Source organism: Tiliqua scincoides, chromosome 5 (genome assembly GCF_035046505.1).
Source record: "Tiliqua scincoides isolate rTilSci1 chromosome 5, rTilSci1.hap2, whole genome shotgun sequence".
NCBI classification, from domain to species: domain Eukaryota; kingdom Metazoa; phylum Chordata; class Lepidosauria; order Squamata; family Scincidae; genus Tiliqua; species Tiliqua scincoides.
Genome location: NC_089825.1, coordinates 65719938 through 65738638, shown reverse-complemented (window position 1 = coordinate 65738638; position 18701 = coordinate 65719938). Strand labels below are relative to the sequence as shown.

General features: G+C 40.9%; 1 protein-coding gene across 4 annotated transcripts in view; it reads left to right on the top strand.

Annotated features, from left to right (window-relative positions):
* TNS3 (tensin 3) overlaps nucleotides 1-15422 on the top strand; it is a 291409-nt gene extending 275987 nt beyond the window's left edge. For all 4 annotated transcript variants that reach the window (XM_066631418.1, XM_066631417.1, XM_066631419.1 and 1 more), the window contains 8 exons: nucleotides 2990-3121; nucleotides 4739-4834; nucleotides 5602-5679; nucleotides 6473-6550; nucleotides 9236-9404; nucleotides 10450-10518; nucleotides 10661-10687; nucleotides 11296-15422. In XM_066631418.1, the coding sequence (XP_066487515.1) occupies nucleotides 2990-3121; nucleotides 4739-4834; nucleotides 5602-5679; nucleotides 6473-6550; nucleotides 9236-9404; nucleotides 10450-10518; nucleotides 10661-10687; nucleotides 11296-11440 (794 nt within the window). In that variant the 3' untranslated portion in view covers nucleotides 11441-15422. The remainder of the gene's footprint in view (nucleotides 1-2989; nucleotides 3122-4738; nucleotides 4835-5601; nucleotides 5680-6472; nucleotides 6551-9235; nucleotides 9405-10449; nucleotides 10519-10660; nucleotides 10688-11295) is intronic.
* The last annotated feature ends 3279 nt before the right edge of the window (nucleotides 15423-18701 follow it).

The following is an 18701-nucleotide window of genomic DNA, read 5'->3' as shown; positions in this document are numbered from 1 at the left end:
ACCACAGTGTGAACTTTTTCATCGGGAAACGGTATATAATTATATTAATATGAGATAAACACAATGAGAGCACAATCCTGGGTTCCTCTTTGACCAGTGCAAGTCCCCTCTGCCAGCCTACAAGTGTTGCAAATGTGCTGGAAAGCATGTTCGTAATGACTTGTGAGTTGACTAGGTCTACACGAGGATGTACACTGGCCTGCTGGCAGTTCCAACTGTGGACCTGCTGAGCATGCCGATTAAGAGGGGCTGGTGCAGGGGGTTAGAGAGGGTGGCAGAAGGGAGGGACAAAGGTGGGAAGGGGGCGTTTTTGGTCGGGAGGAGGGCGGGCCGGTGGAGGGACTGGGACCATCCACAGCACCTTAGGCTGAATTTTCGCCCCTTCCCAGCCAACCCAACGTTACACCGGGCTGCTTGGATTTACATCAGCAATTTCACTGGTGCATATTCAAGTACCCCATAGGGGCTACTCTGAGTTGCGCTCAAGCCACCTCCCAACCTGCTCTGGTTTCAGCACAGGTTGCTTGGCCTGCCTGTTCCAATCCAGGTTAGCTTTGGGCAGCTTGTTGCTTTTTAATAGAACTATTTGGCTGTATGTGCAAGCCCTCAGTTTCAGAAGGGTTTTATAAATTCTGAATGTGCACATGCTCTCCATCCCTCTTGCTCAGGCATCACTTTTACTGAAAGTCACTGCCCCAGAAGCAACTCTTGTGTGTACCTCCTTCATTCTCCTTTGAACGTGGTATTGTCTGTATATTTTCACATTTTTATTTGGCCCTTTCCCCAAGGAGCTCAGGGTGGTATACATAGTTCCTTTTCTCCTTTTTGTCCTCACAACAGCCCTGTGAGGTAGGTGAGGCTGACAGATGGTGACTGGCCCAAAGTCACATAGGAAGCTTCGTGGCTGAGTGGAGATTTGAACTTGGATCTTCCAGGTCTTCCACTACACCATCCTGGCTCTGTTCGGGTCTGATTGTATTGCATTTGTATGTGCTGGTATCTTCCGGATACCCTGATCCATTCTTTACCTCTCTTCTTTTGTTTTTAACCTGGCAATGGGACCATGGGAGTGGGGAGATTCTGTGCACAACTAAGAGTGCTTCAGCCCAGCTTGAACATTAAGTTCTAATCACAATATGTGAGAACACAGGTTAAAACCTTTCCCTGCCCTCCCCTCAGTGGCTTCTGCTTAATATGCTAGATACAGAATACCACATCTGCTGGAAGGTTATCCCTGCAGCATTCATATATAGGCAGCCTGTGTTACCCACAGATTGGAATCTACAGATTTGGTCAGCCGTGGGTTCTGAACCCATAGGGTGGATCCAACTTGTATCCTCTGGAGGCGGCACACACAGCCTCCTTGGGCCTCAGAAGGGCTTCTAGGGCCTCTGAAAGGCTGAAAATTGTGACTTCCAATTTTCAACCTTCTGGAGGCCTTACAAGACTTTCGGAGGGCTGGGGAGGCATCCCTGACGCTCAGAAGGTCCTCCAGACACCCAAATTCGCTACCTTCATTATCTGCAGATTTCAGATGCCCAAATTAGCTGACTTCATTATCTGCAGATTTTGGTGTCTGTGGGGCTTCTGGGAACAAAACCCCCATGGATACCAAGGGCCCATCTGTATAAGCAAAATCAAATTATCTTGATTCAAGTCATCATTGCACGTTAGTTTGTGAAAACCAATCTTTGGTAAACTGGCATATTATGTGTACAGTTGAAATTGATGTCCTCTGATTACCCACCTTTTTATAGGTTTCTCAGTGAACTTTGCCCAGTATAGCCTCCAGCTGCTAGCAAGCAATAAATCTGGTTAATATGGGGTTTTTGAAACTGTCAGGTTGCCTGCAGTCTCCTCAAGTGCAGATGTAGCATGATCCCAGAATGAAAGAGATTAACAGAGAACACATAGCTTATCTGCTCCTCGTTTGCTTTGGATTCACAAACCAGGAAACTGGGCATTATGTATTCCACAATAAAAGACAAAGAGTGGCTTCCTCTTTGTCTTTTAATGACTCCGGAAGTGGCAAGGGTCCTTTCCGAAGAAATGAAATACATGTTTCCATCACAGTGGCACTCACGTCTTTGAGCCTTTGTGTGTTTCTTTGAAGAGTAAATGCTTTTGCTTTGCTACACAGAGTCAGAGTTCCTAGAGATTAAAAGTTAGGTGGGGCATGGCATGGGGACAAGGCAGCTGTGTTTGTGCTAGTTGTAAATGATGAACTCCTCATGGAAGATTTCAGGGAACTTGACTGCCATGGTCAGAATAATTTTCTGTAGCTGGGAAGTCTTCTAATGTTGCTGCCACCTGACATTTTTGCCTGGGCTTTTCTATCCAGCCTTGGTGTAGAAATTAGGAGCATCCCAATTATACAGGCCTTTCCATTCTCATCTCCATATATGAATTTTCCACTCTCATTGTGGCAACTAACAATTCTGAGTTAAGATCCAGCTTGCAGTGGTTATCTACTTGGCAGCCCTCTCAGCTTGTGAGTATACCCGCAAAGGAAAACTATTAATCCCAAAGAGAGGCTAGTGTTTTCTTTTTGTTTTGTATTCACTGCTCTGACTGTGCCTAAGTGGATGAACCCTTGTTAGTTGGGGCCAGTTTTATTATGGAGACTGACCATCCCCAAAGGAGCCAGTTAATATGACAAAATATACTTTTGGACCTCAGACCAGTGTCAGAAGAATAGTATGGCCCTTGAGAACGCTGAAACTGGCTATACCTGATGTATAATGCAAGTAATTGTGTGGAAGGCATTTATAATTCTGTTGATACTACTAAGATGAATGGTCTTCTTCTTGGTCTTCTAGGCTGTGTTTGATCCCATTGTTTGAGGTAAGGAAGATAAGAGCCCTGGTGGTGTTTTGTAGCATGTTGCACATGGATTATCCACCCTTCACACAAGGATTTGTTAGGATCACAAAGGATATGTTTGTTATCTAAAAACAACTTCCTTCAAATTTCTCTTTTCTGCATACAGCCATTACTGTCCTGAAAGACAAGGAACCTGGGTCATTTGTTGTCCGTGACAGTCACTCTTTCAGGGGAGCCTATGGCCTGGCCATGAAGGTTGCTATACCCCCTCCTTCAGTATTGCAGCTGAACAAGAAAGGTATTATCTATTTTTTTTGCATCTCTCCAATTCTAGAGTGTTCTGGGAGGGATTTCTATCACTAACTTACTGGAATGTAAGTTAGAGAAAGATTTACACATTGTTTCACGTAGGACATCTGCACTTCAGCCATCGTTGGTTATTTATGTTATTGTTGAAAATTACATGTTCCTCATCATTTAGTGCAGCCTTTGATAAAGTCCATTCCATTTTTCCAGCCTACCAAAAAAATTACTTTCCTACCTGCTAATCTATACTGTGTTAGAGTAATACTTCTTATAACATGGGGGACCTGTTCCAGAGAGCTAAGTGCCACACAAAATAGTGGTATAGAATTTGCTGTTAACTTAATAGGCAGGATTGGCATTGCCCATGCACCTCTCAGTAAACACATGAGACAGGTTGCTTGGAGTATAAATTGGGCCACTTTTATTGAAAACTATTCACAAAATTGAGTAACCCTGCAGCAGGCTAAACCATACAAATTTTTCCCCTTTAGTGCAGGCATTTAACATAGAAGCAACAACAAACCACCATCTTTGAAGTTCCCACTCTGACTCAAAACTGTGGTCCATCAAATGATGGCCCAAATTTATCTTTTTCTCTTGACCCTAAGGGTCAAGAAATCTGCACTGCATCACCTCTCCAAAGTCAGAAAGCCTTCTGAGGCTGACTTTACATTCAAACCTGAGGGCTCACCAACCAACTTCCCTAAGCTGCATAGCCTTTAGGAAGTGATATCCGCTCATCCACTGATTATTGCTTATTTCACTGTGCGTATGAAAATTCCTACTCCTGCCCCATGACCTGGCCAAAACCTGCCAGAAGTGGTCACCTAAAAAGGACCTAAAGTCAAAGAAAACAGTTTGAGGTAGGCAAAAAAAAAAAAATCCACCATCCAAGGCAAATTGGGTAGACAGCAAAAAATTCCTGCCTTTCTCAAGAGGCAACCAGCTAAACTCAGGCTTCCCAGTGGGGGAGGATGGGAGGGGATTGAAAGCACACTGAGGCTAGCTTCAGAAAAAAAATGCCAGCTAAGGGCCAATGAAGCCCCCCCCCCTCCCCAAGTGGTGATCACTAACAGAGTGCTTTCATCTCCCCAACCTTGATGCATGTAATTTCTGGGCTGGGCAAGGAATGCCCTTTGCCTGCAAGAGTGGCAGTAGATTGACATTTCAATAATAGGAGCTAAAGGAACCAACCTTCTGGGAGATATTACTTATTGAATTGTTGCTTAAAAGAAGAAAAATCTAACTCGGTCATTTTATTTTTATGCAAAGGTTCTCTGTTTGGTTACCTTGAGGCTGTTGTAACTTAAACAGAAATAAGGGAGCATATAAGTGCAGTGCATAAATAATCACTATTTACTACTTGTGCGTATATGCTACCTTATTTAACACTGATCAGTGCAGTGCCAATCTATTTGTAACAAATGAAATGGCTTTGGGTTTGGTTTGGTTTGCTGTGCAACTTCTTTATCTGAGCTAAAATTTATGTAGTTGTATGCTGCAAGTAGGCGGTTGGCCTAAGATACTTTATTGCTAGTGACACTATCCACTTCCCATCAGCTGATTTGTTGTAATGCTGCTGTTCTTTTTTCATTGTTTTCCGTTGCAGTTGGGGATCTGTCCAACGAGCTTGTCAGGCATTTTCTGATTGAGTGCACCCATAAGGGAGTGAGGTTGAAAGGATGCCCCAATGAGCCATATTTTGGTAAATGCTTTGTCTCTCTTTCAGTATAGGTGTAAGTGTTATGTGTTGCTGTGTATTACTCTTGAAAAATATGGTTATCAAACCAAGCTGGGCAATTTTCATGAAATAATGTATTTTGACTTTAGAACAGCAATTTGAGGCTTTATCTCTGTTTTCTGCTGCCCATCCCGTCTGCCTACGCCTCCTACCCATCTCTCATGGAGACTCTAAACTGGAGTGTAAGAGACTGTTCCTGGGAAGAAAATGGAGATGGAGTTGAGAAAGATCTGTAATAGTACTCTTACCTCCTGTTTGCTATCCAGTGCTCCACATAATGAGCCATTGGCGGAGCACCAGTTTTCAACCAGGACTAGCCCAGCGCGAGCTATTTCTGGGCCAGTGCTAAGCCCCACAAATGCGCCTTACCGCATGTTTGTGACAGTGCATACTGGTGGTGAGCCAGCGCACAGAGTTCAGGATTGGGCTCTTAGTCTCTAGCAGTTTATTGTCTGTCTTCTAGCACTACTCCAAAGTGCGATGGTGGGCATTTTTTAAATCTTCTTTTTTAACTAGATTCACTTTGATACTGGAGGCATCATAGTGAATGAATTCTCTGAAGGTTCAAGCTCTTAGATTATTTTAAAAAGAGTCATTATCTGCCTTCTCTTATGAAAATGAACTTGGTGAACAAGGGAGCACAGAAAATGTATAAGTAATTTATAAATAACTGTGAGCAAGCTAATGCTCACAGAAAAGCTAATGTGTTGTGTCATCGTTTTAACCAACAGGGAGTTTGACAGCCTTGGTGTATCAGCATTCCATTACTCCATTGGCACTGCCCTGCAAGCTACTTATCCCCGACCGAGGTATTCTTATTAAAATGGAAACATGCTGTATGGTAGTTGATGGATGGGCACAGAGCACACCATCTAGTGACAAGCCCCCGCTTGTGACTTGCATTGTTTTGAAATTGAGTTTAACTGGAATGGTAGATTGCTGCCACCACCCAGGGAAAACAACAAGAGAAGAAGGCTGACTTGGGAACCTTCCTTCCTAGAAGAAGGGAGAGCCTCAAAATTCTTGGGTGGTCCCCTTAAACTAGACAGTAGCAAAGTCTGGTGTTTGAGCAGCCAGATTCCTTTCAAGTGAAGTGAGAAGAAGCAGATTAAAATAGTGATGATTTGTTGTTACTGTTAAGAACTACACTATTTCTAAAATAGTAATAGTAAAAGAATAAGAACACCAAAACAATAAGGGGCAAAAAAAAGCAAAAAAAAAAAAAAAGGCACATGAGGAATCTCAGAAAGGTGAATTAGTGCTTAAGTGGATGTGTTGGAGACAAGATTGGCACAGAGATTAAAAGTCAAGCTGAAAATAGAGGCATTATTTACAGTGAAAAGCCATGATCTAGACAGTATTACATGCTTTTAAGACTCATTACTTCTAATCACTTGCTTAATTTAGTGGGATTTAACTGATGGGATCAGGCCTAGAATTTCTGTATTAGTTGTAATGCACAACTGAAGCTGTGAGTGTTCTATGAATTTGGATTCTATTTTCATGGAAATTCCAATAAAGCATAATATAGCAAACGTAGACTCTGGCTGACCTCTCAGTTCAAGTTGTACTGAAAATGCATTTCATCGTTTCTGTTTGCAGATCCACTGGAGGAGATGTCTGAGTCTTCCCCACAGACTGCTGCAAATTCAGCTGCAGAGCTTCTGAAACAAGGGGCAGGTCAGTAAGTAGTCTTCGATGGATTATTACTTCAGTAGATTATTAAGATCCCCAAAATAGGAAAGGATGGACGGCAGCCAGCGAATTAAAGCTCTTCTAAGTAGTATAAAAGGTAGCAAATTTCCATGAACTTAAGCTCCAGAGCCTTTTAAATAATATACCAAAACTTCAAAAACATTTGAAACAGCAGCAGCAGGCCTCCCATTAGATGAATGGGGCAAGTGCCCCGGGTGCGGAAGTCACGTGCCTCCAACCTTCATGAGCCTTCCTGTTTTCCAGAAGCATAATTTAAGACCCCTGGGAAGCCTCAGTCGACTTCTCCTGTTGGTCCTCCATGTTGGTCCAAGTGACGGGGGGGGGCGGCTTCATGGAGCTTTGCCCCAGGGCGTCTGGAGGGGCAATCTGTGAAATAAGAAACCTAAAAATTATGTATTTGACAACAGGAAAAATTATGTCCATGTGAAATCCTGAAAATTGTTGTTTGCAATTATAATAACAAATAATAATAAATTATTTTTAAGGAACCAAAAAATGTCAGTACAATTTTTTTCAGTGCAAATTACATGTAAATAGCTTTTCTGCAGATGGTGATCACCTTGGGGTGCCCTCTAGTAGTGAAAGGAATAGTTGGAACTTTAGGTTTTATTTGTTTTGTGCTGCCTCTGTTAAGTCAGATGTGTCAGCCCGGGGCTGCTTGATCCATGAGGCTGACTGAAGTGGCCACCTCAGAGAACAGGTTGATGGGACCAGCTCTGTCTGCTCACTCACCTCTGTTGCTCCTCCTCCCAGTCCCTAGACTGGAAAATGGAGAGGGAGATGGTGCAGAAAAGGAAGCATGGAGGAGAGTAAATTGATGGGCTAGAGTGTCAGGGGTCCACTACTTTCCTCTGCTTTGACCTGCTCTTCCTTTTCCAATCCAGGGAATAAAAAGAGCAGATGCTGGTACATCTTCAGTGGGGCAAGCCTCAGGTGGTAGATACTGCAAATCAGACCATTTGCAAATCAACCATGCAAATCAGGCAGTTCTCAGAGAATTGCTTGACGTATGGTGAACAGTTGCTCATTGCCTTGTAGTGAACATGTCTAACCAAGAGCGATTGAAAGTGGCCTCTTTTCGGCAGCCATGATGTGCGCATTCACCTTCAGACTCCCTTGGGAGTTCAGATCTATGAATGTTTCATCATCTTCATCATACGAATACCCAAATGTCAATATTTCTAGGATTTCTGTTGGAACAACCTTCACATATCTCATGTTTGAAATTTTTTTCATTTCTATTTATAATTTGAACTGCTTTATGCACTTTTTGTTGAGAAGTGGTGTACAAAGATTCTTAATAATAATATTTTGGGAATAGGACCAGATGGTCACCTGCAGCCATGAGGTTAGGGAAGAGATGCTTTTGTTGTCTTTCTCCTCCCCATTTCCTTAGTGTGTACATGTTAGTAAAGGAGCTAATACAAGTCATTTACACTATTCTGCTTTTAGTGGATGGATGTTCTGCTGTGTTTCTGAGAATGTGACAAGGAAAAGTGCCATCCCAAAGTATCAGACTTGCCATATGATTTTAAACAGTTTGTTCTGATCTTTCAAAATATTCTTGGCACTTGAGGATGGAGCTAGCCAGGAAAGCATAGTCGGAATGTGATTTAATGGTGCCTCTGTTTTACATACATAACGTGTCATCTCCAATTACGTTTATTTGTGACTTGTGAATCCCAGAATTGCAGTCAGGGAGGGAGCGATGCAATTGAAGAGTTAAGATTTGATACATGTGTGTGTGCTCTAGAAAGCCATCTAGAGCTTGAACATTTGGTAGATACATTGGCTATTTCAGTACTATTCTCGTTTTTTAGGAAACAAAGATTGGAAGTATTATTTTAATAAACAAAATATGTGATGTGTTCGTCTGAAAGTTATTATTAGTATTAGTATTATTAACAGTATTTATATATTGTTTTTCAACAAAAAAGTTCACAAAGCTGTTAGGAAATAGCTTTTTAAAATTTTGAACATTTATGCTAAATTCTATTGTTTTATCCAGTGAACTGGGTAACAGTCCTATCATATTTGCAGAAAAAAAGCTTTGTTTTCAAAGAGAAATGATGTGAAGTACAGGAGAGCTCAGGCTTATCTGGAATGAAATCTCCATACATACCTAAACTTGATTTTTTTTTTTTTTGGGGGGGGGGGGGGTCTGCTTTATGGAAGGGAATCCTTTCTCAGATTTAAAAAAAATGTAGTCATTCACTCTTGGAAAGAGGGAATTTCAAAAACACCAAGCCAGCTTAGTTATTTAAAATGTGTCTCTTTAATCACCCTTTGAAAACTGTGTACAGTTTCAAGGGTCACTTCTTGGGTTTGAATTGGTGATGGACAGAGGTTGGGACTGAAAGGTGGAAGTAATGGAAGTCTGAGCACACTGATTGCCTGTTGCAGGGTGGAGATGCTCAGAGATATGATTATGTTAGGTCATGATAATAGCCTTGGCATCTGCTGTAAAATTTAGTTTTAGCCTCTGTCTTGGTATGTAGCTGGACATTAAGATGACATATGGGACAGGAATGTAAGCACAACAATATTACTATTCAGTGATACAATCAGCTCAATGTTTCGTCAGATAAAAAAAGTCTACTCAAAATCAAAGCAAAATTTTCTGTACTTTTTCCTTGATCTCGTTAACAGCATGCAATGTTTGGTACCTGAATTCTGTTGAAATGGAGTCCCTCACTGGTTACCAGGCGGTGCAGAAGGCCCTGAGTTTAACCCTGGTTCAAGAGCCTCCTCCTGTCTCAACAGTGGTCCACTTCAAAGTGTCTGCGCAGGGAATCACGCTTACAGACAATCAGAGAAAGTGAGTCAAGGAAGCAAGAGTCTCGGCACTGTCTACTTTATGCTTGTTGTTAGGGAAGACTGTGGTTTGTGCCTTCTAAAGGCCATGTCCTACATTGCACAGTAGCAGCCCTGAGCTTGTCCAACCTATTGGTTTGACAACAAAAGTTATGTGTTTGCCAGCAAATTTGTTGCATTCACATTTGTCAGAATACACTTTAAAATGAGATATATGAAATGGCCCTGAGCATAAATTTTATTTTTAAAAGGGTATTGTTTCTGTATCTTGCCCTCTACTTTAGAGGAAGCTCATAGACAGTATCCTGCTCTCAAATGATAGGGAGTAAGAAGTGACTGACCGGTAGTGGAGGTGAGAGGATATTTCTTGCACTAGTGGATATCCTTGCCTACACATGAGGTTGTCCCCAACATATAGCTGACCAGCATGATAGAACATAACATTTAAATTGCCCTTTTGCATGCACTAATACTGGCATAAAACTATTCCATGAACATGTGCATTTATAAAGCTGCCTTACACAGAGTCAGACCACTGGACCAACTAGTCTTGTGTGCTCCTCCTTGACAGGCAGTGGCTTTTGAATAGGCCAGAGTCTTAGTATTACTAAGCATCAAGGCCAGATTCTTAGTATTGTTAAGCATCAAGATGAGAAAAACGTGTTGGATTAGCCAGAGGACAGTGCAGGCTAATGGGTGGGGCAGGTGTATTTGGAGACCGCTGTTTGCCGTCTGCATTACAGCTTGTCAGTTATTCTGTATATTTTGCCTTAGCATTGCACTTGTTCAAGAGTATTAGACTACTTGGTCTTGCATTTTTCTTTTCCACACAGTTGTTCACTAATTTTAAATATTTTTCCTGTCATCTTTCTGCCTGAATACAATCCCCATAGCACTGAGAATAAGTGCAATAAATTATGATTCTGCACTGGCCCAGTGGGGTTCGCCAATTGCCACCAAATGAGCTTGAGACATAACACTCCAGAAACTCCTATCACACATTTTCATCCAGCATTTATTTTAATATTTTGACAAATTTTTCCTTTCAGGCTCTTCTTCAGAAGACACTATCCAGTCAACACCGTTATTTTCTGTGCTTTGGACCCACAGGACAGGAAGTAAGAATGAGAAATGTTTTTCCTTATCCAGTGTTTACATACTGTACAAGACAATAAAAAACCCTAACAGAAATGTTTATTCTTTTCTTTCCTCTCACCACCTCTCCACCCCTTCTGTGGTTCATTTTCTTCATGCAACAAGATGGGTGAAAGATGGTCCTTCAGCAAAGTAAGTAAATGTTGCTTTTTAGTGTAGATGTGCAATCTCCTATGTTAACTGACCACCTTTTAGTTTTTGATAGATGGAAATTATGTTTCTAGTATAGAGTATTTATAAAAATTTATGTTGTATTTAACAGCAGCTTGGTAGCCCAGGATTGACATCCTCTTCAGACATCCTCTTCATAAGTTCTGGGAACTGCCATTTTTGGTTCCAGATATGATTCATGGCCCCTTTGCTCTACACACTGCACTAGCAATTGCATGAACATCAGGCTCCCACACTTTGGGAAACTCTTCCCTAAAAATATGAGGCCTCAGTATTGCCTTATGTGGACAGAATGCACACTCGGTCACACTCAGTACTCACTTTCCTGTAGCCATGCTTTGCATGGTAAGGTGAGTCCCTATTGGTGTACATGGTGATAGGTAAACAGCTCTTCAGAGAAGCATGTCTTAGCTTAAATTTCTTCTTGATAAGGGTCTTAGCTGGAGCACACTGTGAAAACTGCTGCCACAAGTAATTTTTGGCCTCCAAAGTGATCATTATTTGTTCTACATTGTGAAATTTCTTTGTCCTCTAATGTTCTTCTGTTTTTGTTTTTTTTAATTCTGCAGAGTGTTTGGGTTTGTTGCGAGGAAGCAAGGCAGTGCCACCGATAATGTGTGCCATCTGTTTGCGGAGCATGATCCAGAGCAACCTGCTAGTGCCATTGTAAACTTTGTATCAAAGGTCATGATAGGCTCCCAGAAGAAGAATTGAATGCCTTCAGCTTCATGCTGTGTATGAACTGGTGTGAAAGAGGTTGTGGCAAAGCCTGTTATGAGACAAGAGCCATAAGGTCTGCACCGAGCTGTTTCCCAGGAGGACTGTCTGTCTGCATAGCAATACAAAGGTCATCCATTCTTCACTATACGAACTGGCCATTGGCAACATTTTGAGTTTTGCCTCAAATTGCAAATGTACAAGGGAAGGCAGTGGGAAGCCATGAAGTTCCTCAAAGCCCACTTCTGAACAAATTTTGGAAGAAAGACTTAAAAACAAGGAAGCTGAGAGTTGAAATACACTTTAATATAGTGTTCACAGGCTTCTGATTTTTTTGCCTGGGGGTGCAAGTGGGAAAAAGAGCATTTACTCATTCAATTAGGCATGTTGCTGAATGTGTGCACTTGGAGGTCAAAATGACATATTATGAAGGAACCTCATACAGGATGATTTGGAGGTGTAAATTAGCATGTGAGACAGGAATGCATAAACTTGATCATTCTCCTCTGCAAAGGGCCCCCCTTAGGCTGTGTTAAATCTGTTTTTCATCAGCTGGGCTCTGAAACCAAAAGTAAACCCAACTGGAGAAACAATATCCTCAGGATGCATTTGTAGGGAAGAATCAGCAGTTGAAGAGTTATGTTAAACCCCTCTCTCCTGCCTGCTTCTTTTCCATTGCAAGTAGGTGGCTGCTTCTGTGTTAGTATTATCTCCACAATTCCATTTGGGAAACACATTTGCTAAGTTAATGTGTACTTGTGCCCTTAGACATTTTGCTATGGTGGCATTAATGGTAGCCATGGCCCAAGCAAGCAGGCTAGGATCATTTGTCGTTTCCTTTGTTTTTATATAACAGTGATGGAAGTAAAACTTAAAATGGAGAGATGTATGTTTAGAGGGGATTGATGCAGGTTTGTTAGGAAGGTGCAGAGAGAGAGAGAGAGAGAGAGAGAGAGAGAGAGAGAGAGAGAGAGAGAGAGAGAGAGAGAGATGTTTCAAGCAGTTTGCCTAGTGCATGTTATGTAAGGAAATCTGAGTAACTGGTTTGAAGGTAAATGGGAGAAGGATTTGTTAAAAAGGAAAAATGTGATGCAGTGAAAATTTGGCTTGTTTTTAAGTTGCTTTATATATGAAGAATCAAGCAGGGAAGGTGACGTTGTGATGATTCAAGGATAAAAATGAGGGAGAAGCACACTAACAAACAAATGGTTTTGTATAATTTATAAAATATATAAATATATATATTTCCCTTTTGCCAGATTATTTATAGTGTAAAACAGGTCTCCGTCTGTTGTATAGATGTTCTGATTCAGGGCATGTTGTTGAGCTTTGAGTACTTGGAGGGCATCATACAAGCATCATTCATGTATTTTGGAGAGGACTTGCGCAGAAGACCCACACAAGCCCTGTTGAAATGAGCCTTGGGCTTGTTGCAGCAGCATTGGGTTATGTCTTCGGCACACTGTTTTGCATTGGTATATAGACTGTCTTGCTCGTGCCTTGTTGTAGAAAGTAGTGTTTTATATTCTGGCTTTAAAAACAACCTAAATTCCTTTTACAGTAAAATACTTTCAGATCCTTTTCTACTTTTTGAAATGACAACAGTACTATATAGTTTTATTTTGAAATCATTTGTGCGGGTGGTTTTTAAGATGACAGTTAAAAAAATCTGAAGTAAATAAGAAAAATTGTCAGGGGAAAAATGATATATTTTTTGGTGCACTTCTGTGTTTTGCAAATTGTCATGTTCTTATTTAACAATATTCATGTGGCCAAATAATCCACTGCAGAGAATGTTTGTGAAGACTTTTAAGTGTTGTTTTATAGTTAGCTTTTGCATCATCTGTGTTGCTTGACATCACACACATTTATACATGCACACACAAATCCAGCGGCATAGATAACCCTTCCCTGTAGGATGTTCTCAAGCCACTGGAGATCATATGTGAATTTGCACCTGTTTGTGGTGCTGATTGGGCAGAGTTTTCCCACCCCCCACTTGGCATCTGATGATACTCTGTGTGAGTGAGTGAAGGAGGTCTTGCAGTCAGTAGCAAAGCAATTAAAACGTCACAGCAACCTTCTCAAGAAACCAGAACTAGATGCATATTTCAAGGCATAAAGGACTCGGTTTTCAGTGTGTAAGAAAAATCTGTATGTGAGCTATGCAAGCTCCAAGCCAGTTCGTCGAAGGGCTTGATGAGGCCTGTGTGGTTTATGTATATGTGGTATTATCAGACATTGTCCTGATAAAATACTGTAGCTGAAATCCTATACACACTTTCCTGAGAGTAAGTTCTGTTGAATTCAGTTAGGCTTACTTTTGAGTAGGCATGCAAAGGATTGTGCTGTTAATTGTGTGCATTGAAATGTTGCCTTTCAGACCATGTTCAAATGAAATAATAGTTAGGGGGTCTATAATGAGTGCAATTTCCTCCTTAACGGTCACTCTTACATAAATTAGAACTTTCAGAAATCACAGTTTATCAGTCACAGACTGTCAAGGTTGTTGAACTCACTTTTCCTTGTTTAGGTGGTAGTGGAGCAGAAAATGGAAAAATATTATGGCTTGTATCCTAAAAATTGTGAGGTGAAGGAATTCATGGTAGTGAGCTTTTTTTACCTCCTCCTCAACACAGCTGTTCTTCATATCTCCTGGAAATCCACTCCAAGGGATTAGAGAACTCCCAGAACAGGTCTGCAAAGGTCACAGAGGGCTGCAGAAATAAGGGGATATTCGTGGAAGTGCTTTCCATTAACAGAAATACAACTTAGAATGCAAGCCAATGAACGTCTCTGTGGAATCAACTTCATGTTAATGCCCATTTATGTACATAAAATAATCGTCAAAGCGTAACTATCACTGAAAGATGCCCCCTATTTCATATGCTATTATTGAGTGTATAAAATTAGTGTGAGCCAATTATGTATAATTAAGTCCTTAATGGCAGTTAATTGCCTTATGACAAATGGCCTTAGTAGAAATTCCGCTGGTTTCTTAGGACCAGTGGAAAGCAGAGGAACTGGATGTTTCAAATGCTTCCATTTTCAGTTTTCCCTTAGTTCAGATGTTCTTGTTGTATTACTCAGCGGCTATAGGGAATCCACTTGCATTTTCTTCATTTCGTGTCTCATGCAAGACAAGCACTTGATTTAGATGGTGTTTGGGTCAAGGGTACAGCTTGGGCTGAAGGACAGCAGGCAGTCTTTGCTGCTTGGGTTGACTTTTGTGTTCATAAAGGCATGTTAAATATTTCTTTTGTCCTTTTGGGAACACCTTGGAAGTTCCATGGGGCATAAGGTAGGGAACATGGATACTGTTATATTATACTGGCCAGAAATAGTAACTGAGGGAACCTCTCTAATTGCATTGCACCACAAGCTTTTTTTTGTATATGAAATACACACAAAACAAATTAGGCACATTGCATATGGTAGCATAACATACACACTGACATGGCTTGGGGTAATGGAAATTACTCAGTGGTGCTTAGAGCACTTTCCCATTCCAAGGTTTTGATCATTGTAAGTATCCAGTCTCACAAGTAATGCCAGTAAGTTGCCTCATATTTAACCAAGCTTCTGTTAACCTCCTTGTTCAATATACTACTGTAATCCTACAGTATTAAGAAGAGGCTGTAAGCCATGAGTGCCTTCCACCAGGCATGGCTCTTGCATAGCCTCCCTTTTATTTAAGTAGGGCTGTGCAGGACCCATTTGTACGCCATGCCCTCTGGATTGCACCACATGTTTTTGTAATGAAATGGTTCCTTTTTATTCAACAGTATCAATTTTTCTTTTAAAAAAGTTTATCTGCCTTTATATATTAGTGACTTTTTGCCTTTCTCTCAAAATTTGTATAAAAAAGTATCCAGTATGTAAATGAATGTTCTATAAATTCTTTGTATAGTCATTTTCTCTCTTTTGAAATTTCACCTCTATTCAGATTCTAATAAAATTATGAATTTTATAAATCTAATTCCACAAACTGGGATTTGTAGTCTGCTTTTATCTGATGTTCTTATTGCTTGGCCATGATGGAAATTGAACCTTTATGAAAAATATATGGGGTGAGGAATACTAAAAGGAGAACTACTATATTTTTGGTACACTTCTACATTTTAGAAAGCCTGTTTTGACAAGCAGTGCTCTATGTTCTGTCTAGCTGGGCCCAATGTAACCAAAGTTGGAACATTTGAAGCACATAAGAGCAATAGCAGATGAAAAATATGCAACCACAGAAGCTGAAAAAAGATTTTCTTCCAAAAAATTCAACTCATACTTCTTTTTCTACAGATGTTAAAATTTCACAGAAATTATCTGCCTGCTTGAGAATATTCACCAAATATTTGCTAACTTTATTGGACATCTGCAATGGCTGATTTCAGTACAAGGTATGATAAGACACATGGTTTGAGGCAATAGTTGAAATTTTATTTGATATCATATAAGCTGGTATGAAATGGGAGTTGGTATCTGTGGTGTTTAGCAGTTGATAGCTTATGAGGTTCCATATTGGACACCTGGAAAAAAATGAGTCAGTGGAGATAATAGTAAAATCTAAAGCACTTTAATTTCAAGACAAAATATCACCTGCAAATATTGAATTTGTCTTTAGAGTAACACACGGTCTCATATAGTGGAATTCTGTGAGTATGCAGAGCTAACTTTGGAAGCTTCCAGAGCTTTGTCAAGCATTCTATCCAAGCAGGGGAAACTCCATTAACACTACATGGCTTGAGGATGGGAAGAATTCCCAATCCTTCATTTTCTTTTCAACTACCGCCTCATCAACAGTCAAAACGATCACTACTGGCTTGTCTGTGTCTCCCTCATTGTTATGAAATGAAGATTCATAACTTCTACATAGTACAAACATAGTAAAAGTAACATAGTAAAAGTAAAAAAACTTTTACTTCAGTTTTTAGGCTTATAGTGTATTTTTGTCTCTTGGTGTTGGTACATAAGGGGAAAAAAGAGAAAGAAGGAGAGATTGTATCTCTTTTGGGGGGCCCTAAACTGTCCCTCTACACTGAAGAACACAAACCCTGTCCACTTGGTCTTGTGGGACCCACATCATGGGCTTTGGGGTCTATTACAGTGGTTCAAAAAGAACCATCAGCTTTGCCTGGCTCTCACACAGTAGGAGTTACTGCTCAGCTCTTCCTCCCACAGTGATAGCTTCCACTCAGACTTTTTCACTGCCACCATTTTGCTAGTTTTCTTGAGGAGAATGACCTGGTCACCACTGAAATATGGAAAGTCAAGGCCTGGACACAAGTCTTCCGAAATGAAGCTGCCTGAACTGGACTCCATTCAAAAAGCAAGCAATTGTGGGTGTAAACCTTAGATAGATAGATAATCTAAATAGGCTGCATCCTGAAAGGGATTCTTGCATTCAGATCCTGTCAGGAAACTATGAAGGAAGTCTAGTTATGATCCTTCAACACTGAAGCGGTCTAAATAGGTTCTGTCCCATGAAGGATTCTGGCTTTTGCATTTACACCTAATCATTAGCCTTCTGTGTCAAAGCTGACAAAACAAAGCTGAGAGAGATTGCAGCATTCCAATTCATGCAAGAAACATGAATCCTTGGTCCTGGCATAAGTCTCCTGCATTGGAGCCACTTACATGGACTCCATCTTGGAAGGGAGTTGGGCTCTCACAGTGCACTGAGCTCTCACTAAGTGCAAATCAGCCTTCATGATGGCAAGCAAATATTTTGTCAGCCAAAAGAACGTTGTTTCCCCTCAGTTGACAAGCTTGTCTGCTGCTATAATGTTAAGAAACCAAGGGGGTTAATTATTGATCTAAATACAACTTTAAACCTTGGTATAACAGCACTCACTGATGGGAAAGAGGGGAAGCTTCCCCCACCACTGCCATGTGAGGGGGCTAATTAACCTTTGCAGTCTGGACTCTGCCATGTGTCCACTGTCTGGGAAGTGTTCTCAGCTCTTTGTCTGCATTCTGTTATGTCAGACGGCGTTACCATTTGCAAAACACAATTATGGCTTTGTTGTTGTCTGCATTCCTCTTTCCAACTGACTTCTACTTTGACCTTCTTGCCACCTGCCTATGATTGGAAATGTGTAGCTGGCAAACCGGGAAGCTGTGTTGCCAAAGATAGCAATATGATGGGGGTGCTCGATTTACTGTTAGTCTCTTCTTGTGGTTATGCAAGCAGCAGTGTAGGAGCCTGTCAAGTGCCCTGTATTAGAATCCCAATTAAAACGCCTTTCCCTTCACCTTCGCAATGTTTGGAGATGAAATACGTGGTGAAGGATGAATGCTTCAGATATGGGAAAGGAAGTCTGAGGCAGTAATTGCTTTTTTACAGGCCCGATTCCTCTAAGAACTGCTGTTTTATGCTCTTTTATTCTGACTCTTCTGACTACTGTTTTTATGGGTTCTGCTAATGTGTTTTTTAATATGTTTTTATCTGTTTGTGAAATTATGTTTTAATCTGTTTTATATGTTAGCCGCCCTGGGTCCCTTTTTGGGAGAAGGGCGGGATAAAAATAAAGTTTTATTATTATTATTATTATTAATTGGTCAAAATAATTTGGGAGTACTGTGTATGCAACAGTGTTGCATCAGATATGCCACAGTGATGATTGTTTTATTTTAGAAGGTTGTTTTTGACCTTGAATGATCCTGACTACTTAACAGAATTATTTCAAAGCCCCACTTCTTGCCATTTGTAGCATGCTACACCAAAGCAACAGGTGGGTGTTGCATTGCAAAATCGTGCAAATTGATTGTTGGCATGAGAAAAAAATATCTCAAATTTCTAAGGCTACAATTCCAAGAGGAGGAAGTATGTATATGTAGGGGAGAAAAAGAGAGAGAATAAAAAAGTCAGGTCTGGGGCCGTGTGGGACTGAAATATTGAAACCCTTGTGTAGAATTATCAAAGGTTTAGGAGAAAAGGGGAGATGAGGATGGAAGTGAACTTCTCACAACTGAGAAAGTCCTTAGCCTTGTGTGCATGTTCAGTCCAATGCAAGGAGAGGCCCACACAGGTGGACTCCAAATCTAAATAAATACTCAGTTTTGGAATGTGCAGGTTGTGCTGTTTCCATACATGGCTTCTACGCATACAGGGCTCAATGCAAATATAATGTTGGAAACTTGGGGGCGGGGTACGTGTGTCAGAGGTGCCCGGATAGCTTGTATCTCTCTCTCTCTCTCTCTCTCTGTGTGTGTGTGTGTGTGTGTGTGTGTGTGTGTGTGTGTGTGTGTGTGTTGGACCAAA